Source organism: Mytilus edulis, chromosome 2, assembly GCF_963676685.1.
Source record: "Mytilus edulis chromosome 2, xbMytEdul2.2, whole genome shotgun sequence".
Lineage (NCBI taxonomy): Eukaryota > Metazoa > Mollusca > Bivalvia > Mytilida > Mytilidae > Mytilus > Mytilus edulis.
In genome coordinates, this window is record NC_092345.1 from 51,454,180 (window position 1) to 51,465,982 (window position 11,803).

The 11,803-nt window shown below is 31.7% G+C and overlaps 2 protein-coding genes across 2 annotated transcripts; both read right to left on the minus strand.

Moving 5' to 3' along the window:
- Positions 1–892: 892 nt before the first annotated feature.
- LOC139512396 (uncharacterized) lies at positions 893–5,523 on the minus strand. Its single transcript, XM_071300005.1, has 5 exons — positions 5,479–5,523; positions 5,149–5,255; positions 2,935–3,081; positions 1,701–1,736; positions 893–1,043 (listed from the first exon to the last, which is right to left on the minus strand). Exons 2-5 carry the CDS (start codon positions 5,240–5,242, stop codon positions 919–921), a joined length of 402 nt encoding a protein of 133 aa, XP_071156106.1. The 5' UTR covers positions 5,243–5,255; positions 5,479–5,523; the 3' UTR covers positions 893–918.
- A 3,766-nt stretch (positions 5,524–9,289) lies between these two features.
- LOC139512397 (acetylcholine receptor subunit delta-like) lies at positions 9,290–11,179 on the minus strand. The gene has a single exon (XM_071300006.1). It carries the CDS (start codon positions 11,157–11,159, stop codon positions 9,969–9,971), a length of 1,191 nt encoding a protein of 396 aa, XP_071156107.1. The 5' UTR covers positions 11,160–11,179; the 3' UTR covers positions 9,290–9,968.
- Between the last annotated feature and the right edge of the window lie 624 nt (positions 11,180–11,803).

Consider the following 11,803-nt stretch of genomic DNA (forward strand, 5'->3'; position numbering starts at 1 on the left):
AATCGAACACACCTTCTACCATTAAAAAAATGTGCATTCATTCTAGCAGTAATTTTGCTCGCATATTAGTTTTTACTCGTCTTATTATACTAGTTCCGCGAAAGTGACATAGTCTAGTGGATTATATGCACAGATGAGACGGATACGTATATAAATAAGATTCATGTTCAAAACGAACTCCATAGTATGTGCATGCGATAAACTCGGACCTATACGAAGACACCTTTATTTGTTAATTTGTAATCAACTTTGTCGCAATGACACATAAAACAATTTATACATTACGTTTCACCCATTATCTGATTTTTTAATTATGGGTTCTCTATTTTTTATTATTTATAGAAGTGCAGAATAATGTAGTTCTCAGAATATATCTGTCTCACTAAAAAGGAAATAAAAACGTGCGAAAAATACTAAATGGACAGTCAAAGTCATCAATCGAAAATAAACTGACAACGCCATGACTGAAAAAAAAGACAAACAAACAAATAGAAGTACACAAGATACAACATAGAAAACTAAAGATTAAGCATCACGAACCCCACTAAAACAGGGGTGATCTCAGGTGATCCGAAAGGGTAAGAAGATCCTGTTCCACACCAGGCACCCGTCGTGTAGATCATGTTATTACAAATCCGGTAGATAGTCTCATTCGGTTGGTCGTGTAAAGGAAAGGGGATTGTAGTTACGACACAACGGTCCATCAACTCGTGATGTCGTCCGTAAATCTTACAAAAAGATGATTTCAATTTCACTATTTGGAACTCTTGGTTTAAAAGCTTCTTTGTATTAAAATGTTATATTTTCATACATGTGACAGAGTTCTTTAAAAAAAAAAATCTGTAATCTATATGTTAATCAAATAATAAAATGAAAAGATTATAAATTTATATACATGAAATTATTTTTTATTCAAAATCATCTGCTTCCTGTCAGCCTTTTTGTTTTTAACATATTCCTGAAGTCATCGTTTGCTTTTCTTTCAACACTCTTTACGATCCTTCCTTTTGTATCTTTACCACGTTTTCTGCGATTGGCGTAATCTGTACGATGAAAGGACTGAATTATTTTTTATTCCTGATCATTCTTATGCTAAAATATCATTATGTTCATAAACGAGATTGGTACAATGTTACAAATGTTGTAACCCCCCTCCCCGCAGCAAATTAAGAAAGGACGTATCAATGTATGACACAATATCGTTACACGCACTTACAAAATGTAAGCACTTTCGACCTCCTTCATCTTTGAGTATTCTTGTCATCTTCTAGAATTTAGAATATATTATAATTGAACGTCATACTATTGAAGCTTGCTACTGTGACATCTTCGGATAGTTTCAACACATTATGTATATGCATACACCAGTTAATTTGATGTTCTAATGCTTGTGGGTTCATGATAGAGAGTTACTGGTTTCCGTCAGGGTTCAATAAAAATAAAATTCATCTCTTCAACTTAATTACGAGTTTATATAGTATTCATGGTTTGGTTGTCTTTAACATTTGAATTCCTTTTTTTAGTTTTGTATGTTTAAGTCGACTTCTGTGTCTCTGTGAGATTTTTAACTATGTACTAAATTAAATGCACTGTGAAGTAAGTGCATAATAGCTAATCAATCTGCAATTTTATATTGTAACACTGTTGTTTAAACCCATGTTATTTGAAACTTTTTGTTTATATATAAAGATAAAACGTACCTGAAAGATCCCTAGACGAAAATTGTCTTGGTGGTTCTAAAAATTGAAATATGATAATTTATAAAGACTTACAGTATTCTAAGTAAGATTAAATATTGGCATTGACATGGACTGGCTTCACAATCTGCAAAACAATCGTGTTTTCTATGCTTCTATATCAGGCACGGCTGCTTTTTTTACGTGACGCCACAATACCGAAATCAGAGTAAACCATGACTTCAGCATGCTATCTTTTCATTATTATACATACTTCTTTTAAAGTTATCATATATAAAAAGGAAGGGGATAAGATATGATGCCAATGAGACAACGCTCCAGAAAAGACCAAATGCCTCAGAAATCCACAGCTAACGATCAACACTATGACCTCAACAATGAACAAAGCCAATATAGCATAGTCAACTATAACAGGCCCCGAAATTACAAATGAGATACAATTTAAACGAGAAAACTAGAGGTCTTGTTATTGTACAAAAAATGAACGGAAAACAAATATGTAGCACAGGAACAAACAACACCACTGAATTACAGGCTCTTCACTTTAGGCACATACATACATAACGTGGCAGGTTTTAAACATGTCAGCGGGAGCCTAATCCTCCCCAACCTGGGACAGTGGTGTAACAGTACAACTTTAGAACAAAGTATAACAATCAGTCAAAAAAAGCTTATAATGGTTTACTTTTAAAAATTGAGACTAGGACTCATACCACATCTTCTTATATCTATAAACTCATCAGAAAGATACAAATAGAAATACATCTACCAACATCACAAACAGTGAACGCAGCAGCATTTCTAGGAAAAGTTAAGCGCAGTACTTAAAAGTAAATATAGCTAGTGTTATGAGTTTTAAAAAGTGTAATTATAATAAATATGTTTATACGTGCACTTGGACTCACTCAATTTCATAGCTGATTTTATTCCTACTTTTTCCACTCATGTTCTCATGTTACTTAGACTGGCTATATTAAATCCTATTGTAATTTGAACATTTCAGATGTTTACTTTGGGCATATGATAAATAAACAGCCGAACGACAACGATGAGCAAATGAGAGAATCATTTTTAACTAGATTGCTACTATTAAATCTTAACAGTTGCACTCATAGTTATCTTCACTCAAACTTGTTATTTTGCAAGCCATCGTTAATTTGATGTTGAAACAACACTATCCAACGATATAAGTAAACACTCTTTTGTTTTGTTATGTTTACACCTGAACAAAACTTACCAATCACCTCACGAACTTCCTCATAAGAACAACCCTCTCTACATTCCTCCCATAAGCCGAGCGTATTGGTTCTCTTTAGGAAAACATTTGCATGTTTCTTTTCAATTGTTATCGAACGAAGTTTTTCTTCCAGCTGATTGTCGTGTTCTGAAAACATGTATAAATATACGTGAAAATAATATGTAAATTTTATAACTATTTTTTATTTGTTTGGAAAATTCTTTAAAATCAAAATCTAAAAAATACTTCATTATTTATGTGCACTTACATGAATGCAAATTTAAAATTAATGTCCCTGTAGCAAAAAATGTATACGTTAACATGTTTATGTCCGTCCAATATTTAAAATAGTTTGATATCATTTGCTTATTGGTTTAATTGCAAATCATTAATAAAATGCAGGATAAGACTTATGTTGAGGTTCTGCTTTACGGAATGACAGAGATAAGATATGCACTACCATTGCTAAAAGGAAGCCAATTTGAAAGTGTCGGAGTCGGAAATTATATCTTCCAATATGTCACCTACGCATTTCCAGAAAAGTTATTGCAATGGTGTTTTCCCCACATACATGGACATTTTTCCATCTTCGGTCAAACATTGAAATAAAATCCTTATTTTAACAGGACATCAATATTTAAAACAGAACAAAAAGAAGACCTTTTTCATTTTGCGTTTTCAACTATATGTTGGACTCGTCACTAAAATAACCAATAGGAATAGATTGTAGTGTTCATTAGCATAAACAAGACGAAGAAGGGACGAAACATCAGAGGGACAGTCAAACTCATAAATCGAAAACAAACTGACAACGCCATGACTAAAAATGAAAAAGACAAACAGACAAACAATAGTAAACAGGACACAACATAGAAAACTAAAGAATAAACAACACGAACCCCACCAAAAACAAGGGGTGATCACAGGTGCTCCAGAATGGTTAGCAGATCCTGCTCCACATGTGGCACCCATTGTGTTGCTTATGTGATAACAAATCCGGTAAATAGTCTAATTCGGTAGGTCATATTGATGAAAAGGAAGAGGATTGTAGTTACGACGTAAGCAACATATTCGATATCATTTGTGAAACGGTTAGTCCATGACGGTCAACCAACTTTTGATGGCGTCTGTAAAATTTATGAAGGAACGATTTCAACTTCACTAATTGGAACTCTTGGATTAATAGCTTCCTTGTGAGCAGCAACCTTCTATCAAGAAAGTCATGATAGGAAATGCAAGCACGGGAATACAAGTATGTTCGTTGTCGAATAAATTCAAAGTTCTGAATCTTTTATATAATTGTTGCTGTTTTCCCTAAGATTCGTCTCTTGAGAAATTCGTGTTGTATTTTGAACTTTTGTCGTTCCTACTTAATTTTATTTTTTGAAAAACTTTCTTCTTGTATGATCAGGGCCAAACCTTGGCTATGTATACATCTACAATATTTAGTGAAAAAAAGGTTTTCACAAAATAGCGAGGCATGCTTTGCTTGAATGAGGGGAGACTTTATTTCTGTCGAATTATATAATTAATAGATATAAGACGAAGATGTATTATCTATATCATGCGTTATTGGAAGAAAATATCTACCTAGCTGCTGCTCTTTTTTTATTTATAGTGTCTTCGGTTATTTAAGCCTAGCAGCAGCAATACAATTCAGATATATGGTATTATTTCGGCCCTACACAGGCAAAAGAGGGGAGAACATCTCCCTCTGAAAAACATAACGTACATGTTCACACTATACGGACTTCATATACAGGAGCATTTACATGTGACGTCACTTTTGTGCCGTTGATACATTCGTGTGACACACTGTTCGTAATTAAAAAAAATCTAATGTATATTAATATTTACACCTTTCAAACAATATGTGATTCCTCAACTCGTCGTTTTTATCAAACTGACAAAAATTATCTAATAAAGATGCAATTAATATGTATACAGGCAATCAAAATAAATTTTCGATAAATAAAAAAAAAGATAAAATGGAAGAAGTTTAAGAAACTGGATAATCTTCGACGAAAATAACCAGTAGCAGTACATTTTAAAACCAACAATTACTACAGTTTCTTATAATTTTTAACGGAAGTATAGATAAATTCATATAGTGCAACGAATGTAAAGTCTCCAAAGTGTGATTCTGTCACAGTTTGTTATTAAGTTTTCTTGCTTTTGTATTTTTTCTAAAAAAAAAATTTTGGTAAGTCTTACCGTCTTCTTTCTCTAATATCTTCATGTGTATGTCCTTCTTTGGGAGACAAAGTACAATTGTAACCAAAGCCCCACAAAGTATGGCAGTTTTCATTATTACTCAGAATCTTAAAAAAAAGAAAATATTGATCACGATTAGTATGAATAATATATTAAGAATGTAGTTTATTCATTTTTTATTTAAATTATCGTTTCATATTCTTTTCTATTCCAACGATTAATCATATTGAACAACAATGATTGAATAATTTTTTTTCAAAACATTCTTTGAAGGTTTTAACGATATCAAGATAGTTGCCTAAAGTGTGGTTATATTCTTAATGTTGTTACCTTGTGTTTGAAGTGCAGCAGAATAAATGCGTTTATGTTTGCAACGTAAACATATTTAACGGATGGACACGCTATGATTTTGATTGACCTTTGTCAATTGACTTTGTGGATTGATATAATTGGATAGTCATCTTTTGCTGGTTAAAGGGATATTAGTTACGATTTAGATAAAAAAAATAAAAATACTATTCATTCGTTTCAACTTTCGAGTTTTAATAAAGAAGTTAAAATGGACCAACTTAGTCCAAGTAAGCTCAAAAACATTGCTGAGATAATTCGACCTCATATGAATCAGCATTCATGTAAGCGTAGGTTTATTTTTTTAACCAATGACATGAAATATAACAGACATATAAAAATAATCGAAATACACGTGTTCTTTATCTTTGTATTATGTTTATAAAGTTTATCTGACCGTAAGCTGTCTTCGGAGGTCATCTCGATGGTTAATAAAATGACATCCAGACTAAAATACACACGAAACGCTGATATACATTATCGAGTCAATGCATTGTTAATTGTTAGTTTAGACTTTTTTATAATTTGTTTACTACTGATTTGAATACATTTATTTATAAATACTATCTACTTTTACTCCTTTGATCGTTCAATCAATTTTGATTTAAGCACTCTAAATTAAGTTTTCCTCATCCAAATTAAACTCACACACAATGCTAAAAACAAACAAAAACAGAGTTCGAAGTAGAGCTGTGAGTCACCTACCTTTTATAATTATAGAGTTGTGGCCAGTTATTACTTGGAATATTACAATTGTTTGCTTTCCGTAATCTATCGTATGTTTTCCTCATGCACAAAGTTTTAAATCAAAAACTCGAATCAAAATTTCGAATTTTGGCATTGAGTCACTAACTGTTCTATAGTTTTTGTCCTTTATAACTTTAAAAAATTGTATATTTTTCGTTTCCGCACTAAAAGAAGTCTTTAAAAGTAGCAGTGACATCTCAATGCGCTCGAAAAGTATTTTTACGTATTATAAGCAAGTTAAGTAGGCACTTTCACCTTTTATTTGATCATTTCATTGAATAGTCCCTGTTAGGGTCTGTCGTTTAGAAGCCGCAATTTTGTGCATTATACGCAGTATTGGCGTTTATTTGTCAGATGGACTTCACTTTTTTCATACTGGATACTTGTATATTCTGTTTAAAGCTTCGGTCTTCTTCACTTGTTGGAAGATTTCGTAGAAATTGAGATGAGCATTATGAAGTCCTTTCGTTATCTTGTTGTGCCAACTTCCAGGTAGTCGGTAGTACCGGATCCTTCGGTCTAAAAGTGGTTCCATAAACAGTGGTATTATCCAACCCTATCATATGTCATGTAGTCGATAAAAGAGGGACGAATGATACCGTAAGGACATTAAAAAAAGTAGAAAATTAACTGGCAACATAATAGCATCACAAAAAGATTTTTAAAAAAATACATTATATAAACCACAACATAGTAAACTAAAGCCTGAGCAAAGCGTTGTTCTTGTACAGGGTACGTTGTCAGCTTCTGAGTATTTTTACAATAATGGAAACTACAAGTATTATTTCTGATTACAGGACAAATCACTGCCATTATATCTGATTTCAAAATCTTTAGCTTACCATCCATCTCCTACTGCATTGGAAATAAAGGAAAGAAAAGGTGTTTTTTTTCCAAAAACTGAATTTAAAAAATAAAACCATATAACTCTGAAAATAAACTTAACAGATATACCAGGATTCAAATTTTCAAAAGTTCAAAGTTGAAGAGCATTACGGACCAAAACTTCCTAAAATGTTTGCCAAATACAGCTAAGCTAATCTTTTCCTGTGGTAGAAAAACCTCATAAGTTCCAAAATTCAAAGTTTTGCAAACAGTTGATTTATAATAATAACCAAATCAATGATAATGCTTGTCACCACAGAATTGCTGACTACTGGGCATGGGCTTGTGATACCCTCGGATAATAAAAACGCCAACAGCAGTGGTTGAAAATAAATTGATCATAGATACCAGGGTGTAAATTTAACTCTAAAATTTATAAAAATCAAAAGGGAGAAGGTTAATCCGTACAAAGTGCTATCGAGTTAACACTTTTTATACGATTTGAAATGAGATAACTTTATATATATATAAAAGATAAAGCATATCTACTTCCGGATGGCTAATGAGAAGCAGATAACTTTTTCCATGATGTTGTTTAAGTTTAGAATGTATAATTATGTCAGAAATAAGTCATCTGGACAGGTCATCACATGATACTAAAATATCATTTTGTGAAATTAGATACCAATACAACGTTACTTACATTCATTTCATAAACAACTGTATTGACTCTGGTCGAAAGTTGAATCCAGGCAGTAATATGTGATATATTGCCATCACTTGACATCCGTCAACGTCTGTCGTTTTCCGTCTTTTTACAGCTGCTTCCCGTTTCCATAACATTTATCTAAAGAATATACTCACCTGAAACTACTAAGCAAAACTTACCTAAATTAAACATTAGGTTAAGAAACACTGTAAAAGTTAAATTGTAAACTGCTAAAATGTTCATCACAATAAATTCACAAATAAGTTAACATGGCCGAATTAGTCAATCGGTTGCTGATCTTCCTCTTGAAATAATATTTAAATGTATTTTTGCATCTTTGCAGAAACTATGACTATTAGAGAGTAACTTTTGAAAGCAAAAATGTCGCTATAATAGAATCCAAACCCAAAATATTCAACAAACCCCAGATCTCAAGTTGTCGTCCTTGATTTTTTTTCAATGTGTTTTGTAACATCGAATTTTAATCACACAAAATATGTATGTTCATGACAGTCCTGAAGCACAGCAGGCCACTGGGCTATTAATACTATCGAAAACTTACAGTTAACCAGCTGATTTTTAAGGAGTTATTTGCCATGTATGATAATTTTTCCATTTCTTAATTTTTTCAAAGAATCCAACATGACCGATGTGTCAATTGATTCCTTTTAGGACTTGTTGTCCTTGAAATGTTAATTTAGATTTACTATGTTTAGCTTTTTTTACGGAAATAATAACAGAAGAGGGATGAAAAAGAAGCGGATAGCATCGAATATAGGTAATATATATTCAAAGTATAACACCTAAAACAGATGCCGAGTTGTTTTTCGATTATACAATGGAATATAAATACAGATTATAAGACTAGTTTTAATCACTTAGGTTTATAGTTTTAACGTAGATTTTGAAATGATCACTTCATCGGACGGCGTCTAGGTGATGAAGAAAGCTCGTATTTTCTTTTTGGTGAAAAATGTCTCTTTTATAACCCATCAACTTTTTAAATTACAGCTGTGGTATTGAACATAACTGTAAGGTAAATTCCGATATTAACGAGTGTCTTGTGGTTTTCTTTGGAAAAAGTAAGAAATTTTTACTTGTCTTTGATAGAACATAATTTTGTATGGAACTGTGTAGATCTGAATCAGATGCTTGAGGACAGATCTGTATATAGCCAAAAGCATAATATTCCAGGTGCTATTTATTATGTGGCATTCAATGTTAATAAACTACATGCAGCTTGGAGTTTGTTTGATTGAAACTCGTGAGAATTATACTTGCTAATCATTCTCATAAATGTTAATTGTAAATATAATGAAAAATATATCATGTTGTATTTTGATTTAATTATTTAATATAAAAACATAGACATAATATGATATTTCATTTGAAAATGTTCGTATTTCATTTAAGTTTAATAAAAGATCATGACAAGCGATGCAAAATATTTTATTCAGATTTGAAAGAGAAGAAAACATATACATAAACTAATGTTTAAAAATCTTATTATAGAATTAAGATACACAATGCACCATTTTATGGTGTAAATCAAATCAACTGTAAATAAAATGGTTACGTTTTAGTAAGCGAATATTCGTGTGTTCAAAATTCCAATGACACTGAAACAAATGTTTGAATATCGTGTTTTGAATTGTGTTTTACCTATATTGTCATTTGTTGTTAATAAAAATTATTTTGAAAATAAGCCAATTACTTGTGACACAATTTAGGACCATATGAGTACTTGGACTATCGACAAGTCTGTGAAGATATTCAAAACCGTCAATCTGTAATCTAATGGGAAAAAAGGGGATTGGTATAAAAGTAACTGTTTTTATTATACCACAACCTGTTTTCACAAGTCATCATCAAATTGTGTCCCGCTCTAGTAATATTTATATATAAAGTTTAACATAATTTCACAGATCTCTAATAAGGTGAGTGTGTTCTAATCACGAGCGTCAAATTATAGAACACATCATATGTATGATAGAAGAATAATCATATAAAATAAACGATAAAATCAATTGAATATCAGTGTCCATTAGAGATTTTTCTTTATGCTAAAAACAAATTACACGATAAAATAAATCATTTATTTAATATCAGCCCTTGTAGTTCATGTTCTTGTTTGGTGATATCTTGAATTCAAACTATGAAACAAATTATATCATTAATGTAAACTCAGCAATCACACTGCAACATCTATGATATACATAGCATTGACGATTAAAATTACAACAGTAATGAATATACCGCTTACGATGTCAATCTCCTTTCCGACATCGGTCCATTTAATTTCCTCACCGTTTTCCTTTTCACTATATTTTCCCTTTTTTATACTACAACAACACATCTTACAGCGTACTATTCTTGAAACATTTACAAATCCCCGCATACACTGAGTGACTGGGTATTCACCCTCCCGATGATAATATCGTGAGCTTAAAATAACCATCATAACAATGAAAGCACTAATGCTAACATCGGCAAATAGAAGAATAGATAATGAAGACAATCGGGGAATTGAAGTTGCGGGAAGATTTTCAGATGAAATAGTCAAGAAAACTGCGATTGCCAAAAGAACAGTTACAGCATATCCAACTCTTTCTCCGCTTTCTGGTGGAAGTAAAAACACAAAAATGTTTAAAATAATCATCACACTAATTGGGAGAATCAGATTAAGAACGAAAAACATGGGATGGCGTTTAAGTAACATTGAAAATGTTATGAGTTGAAGGTCTTCTCGTTTTGTAACACTTGATTCAATAAATTCCCATGTTTTTTGTGGATTTAACAAATCGTGCACAACATAGTCGAAAATTGGTACAACGGATATTTCCTCATTTGTATATCCCCATGGTAATATCTCAAGATTGCAAATCTGTGCATCGAATGGATACCTCGAAACGTCGGCATTACAGAATACCTCATAATTATCTCCAGTGGTCCATGTAACAACACCGTTACTCTGTACTCTTATCACATTTTCGTCTCTATAGATTAACTTTACACCATCATATGAATTTCCAATAATAAAAGATGGTTTCCAAATTATATGCTCTTGGAGAGTAAATTGTTCGATTCCGTTTTCTGTGCTATTCCAAGGTATAGTCTGATCAACCCAACTTATATTAAAGTATCCGGTTAAACTTAATTTTCCCTCAACTTCATTAAATTCCTTGATATATATTAAATGAAAAAACAAATAAATATCCACTTTCGATTTATGGTCAAGGACTGGTCGCAAATTTATGTTTTTACCACCGGTTATATTTTTGAAGAACTCGTCAAAATTCCTATAAGATATCGAATAACTTTCTCTCAAAAATGATACTAGTATTATCAAAATTACTACACATCCACCATTTTGGATCTTCATTTTTCCAACTTATACTTGGAGTTTATCTGTCAATTAAAGAACATTAACATTTGATCAAGAATTCTACTTAACGAATATATTGTGTATTTTGGATTTGTTACATTATATATTTATTCACAAAATCTGTTTGTTTCATTTCACTTCAAGAGGCCAAGCTTTTCATATTGTGTTCGTTTTTTGTTACAACAAGCACAGCACAACAAACGGCATCCTATTTAATTAGATGTTGCAGTATATGGTAATTCTTATTCTAATTCCTCTGTGTTAAGCATTGTTTACAAAAACATTACAGCAGCCACGTGTGTATTTAAAAAAGCAATGAGCGAAAGACTATTGTCTTTATTGAAGATGATTTATTCAATCTGAGCTATTTGTTTTAATTTTTGGATCGTTTCAATAGATGTATACGTTATTCACGAAAACTAAGGTTTTGGTTTTATAAAACAATCTGCAGTTTTAATGAAACATGTTAGTGTGTATCAACCATTATACGGCCCTTATCTCTTATATTTTGAAAAAGATACACCCTGCATATGAAAATCTATTTTCAGTGAATTTAATATTTTCATGAAGAATCGTTGACTAATTTTTATGTCTAAATCATATCGTCAATCAACCAACAAGTAAGACTGATGCAATCTTTA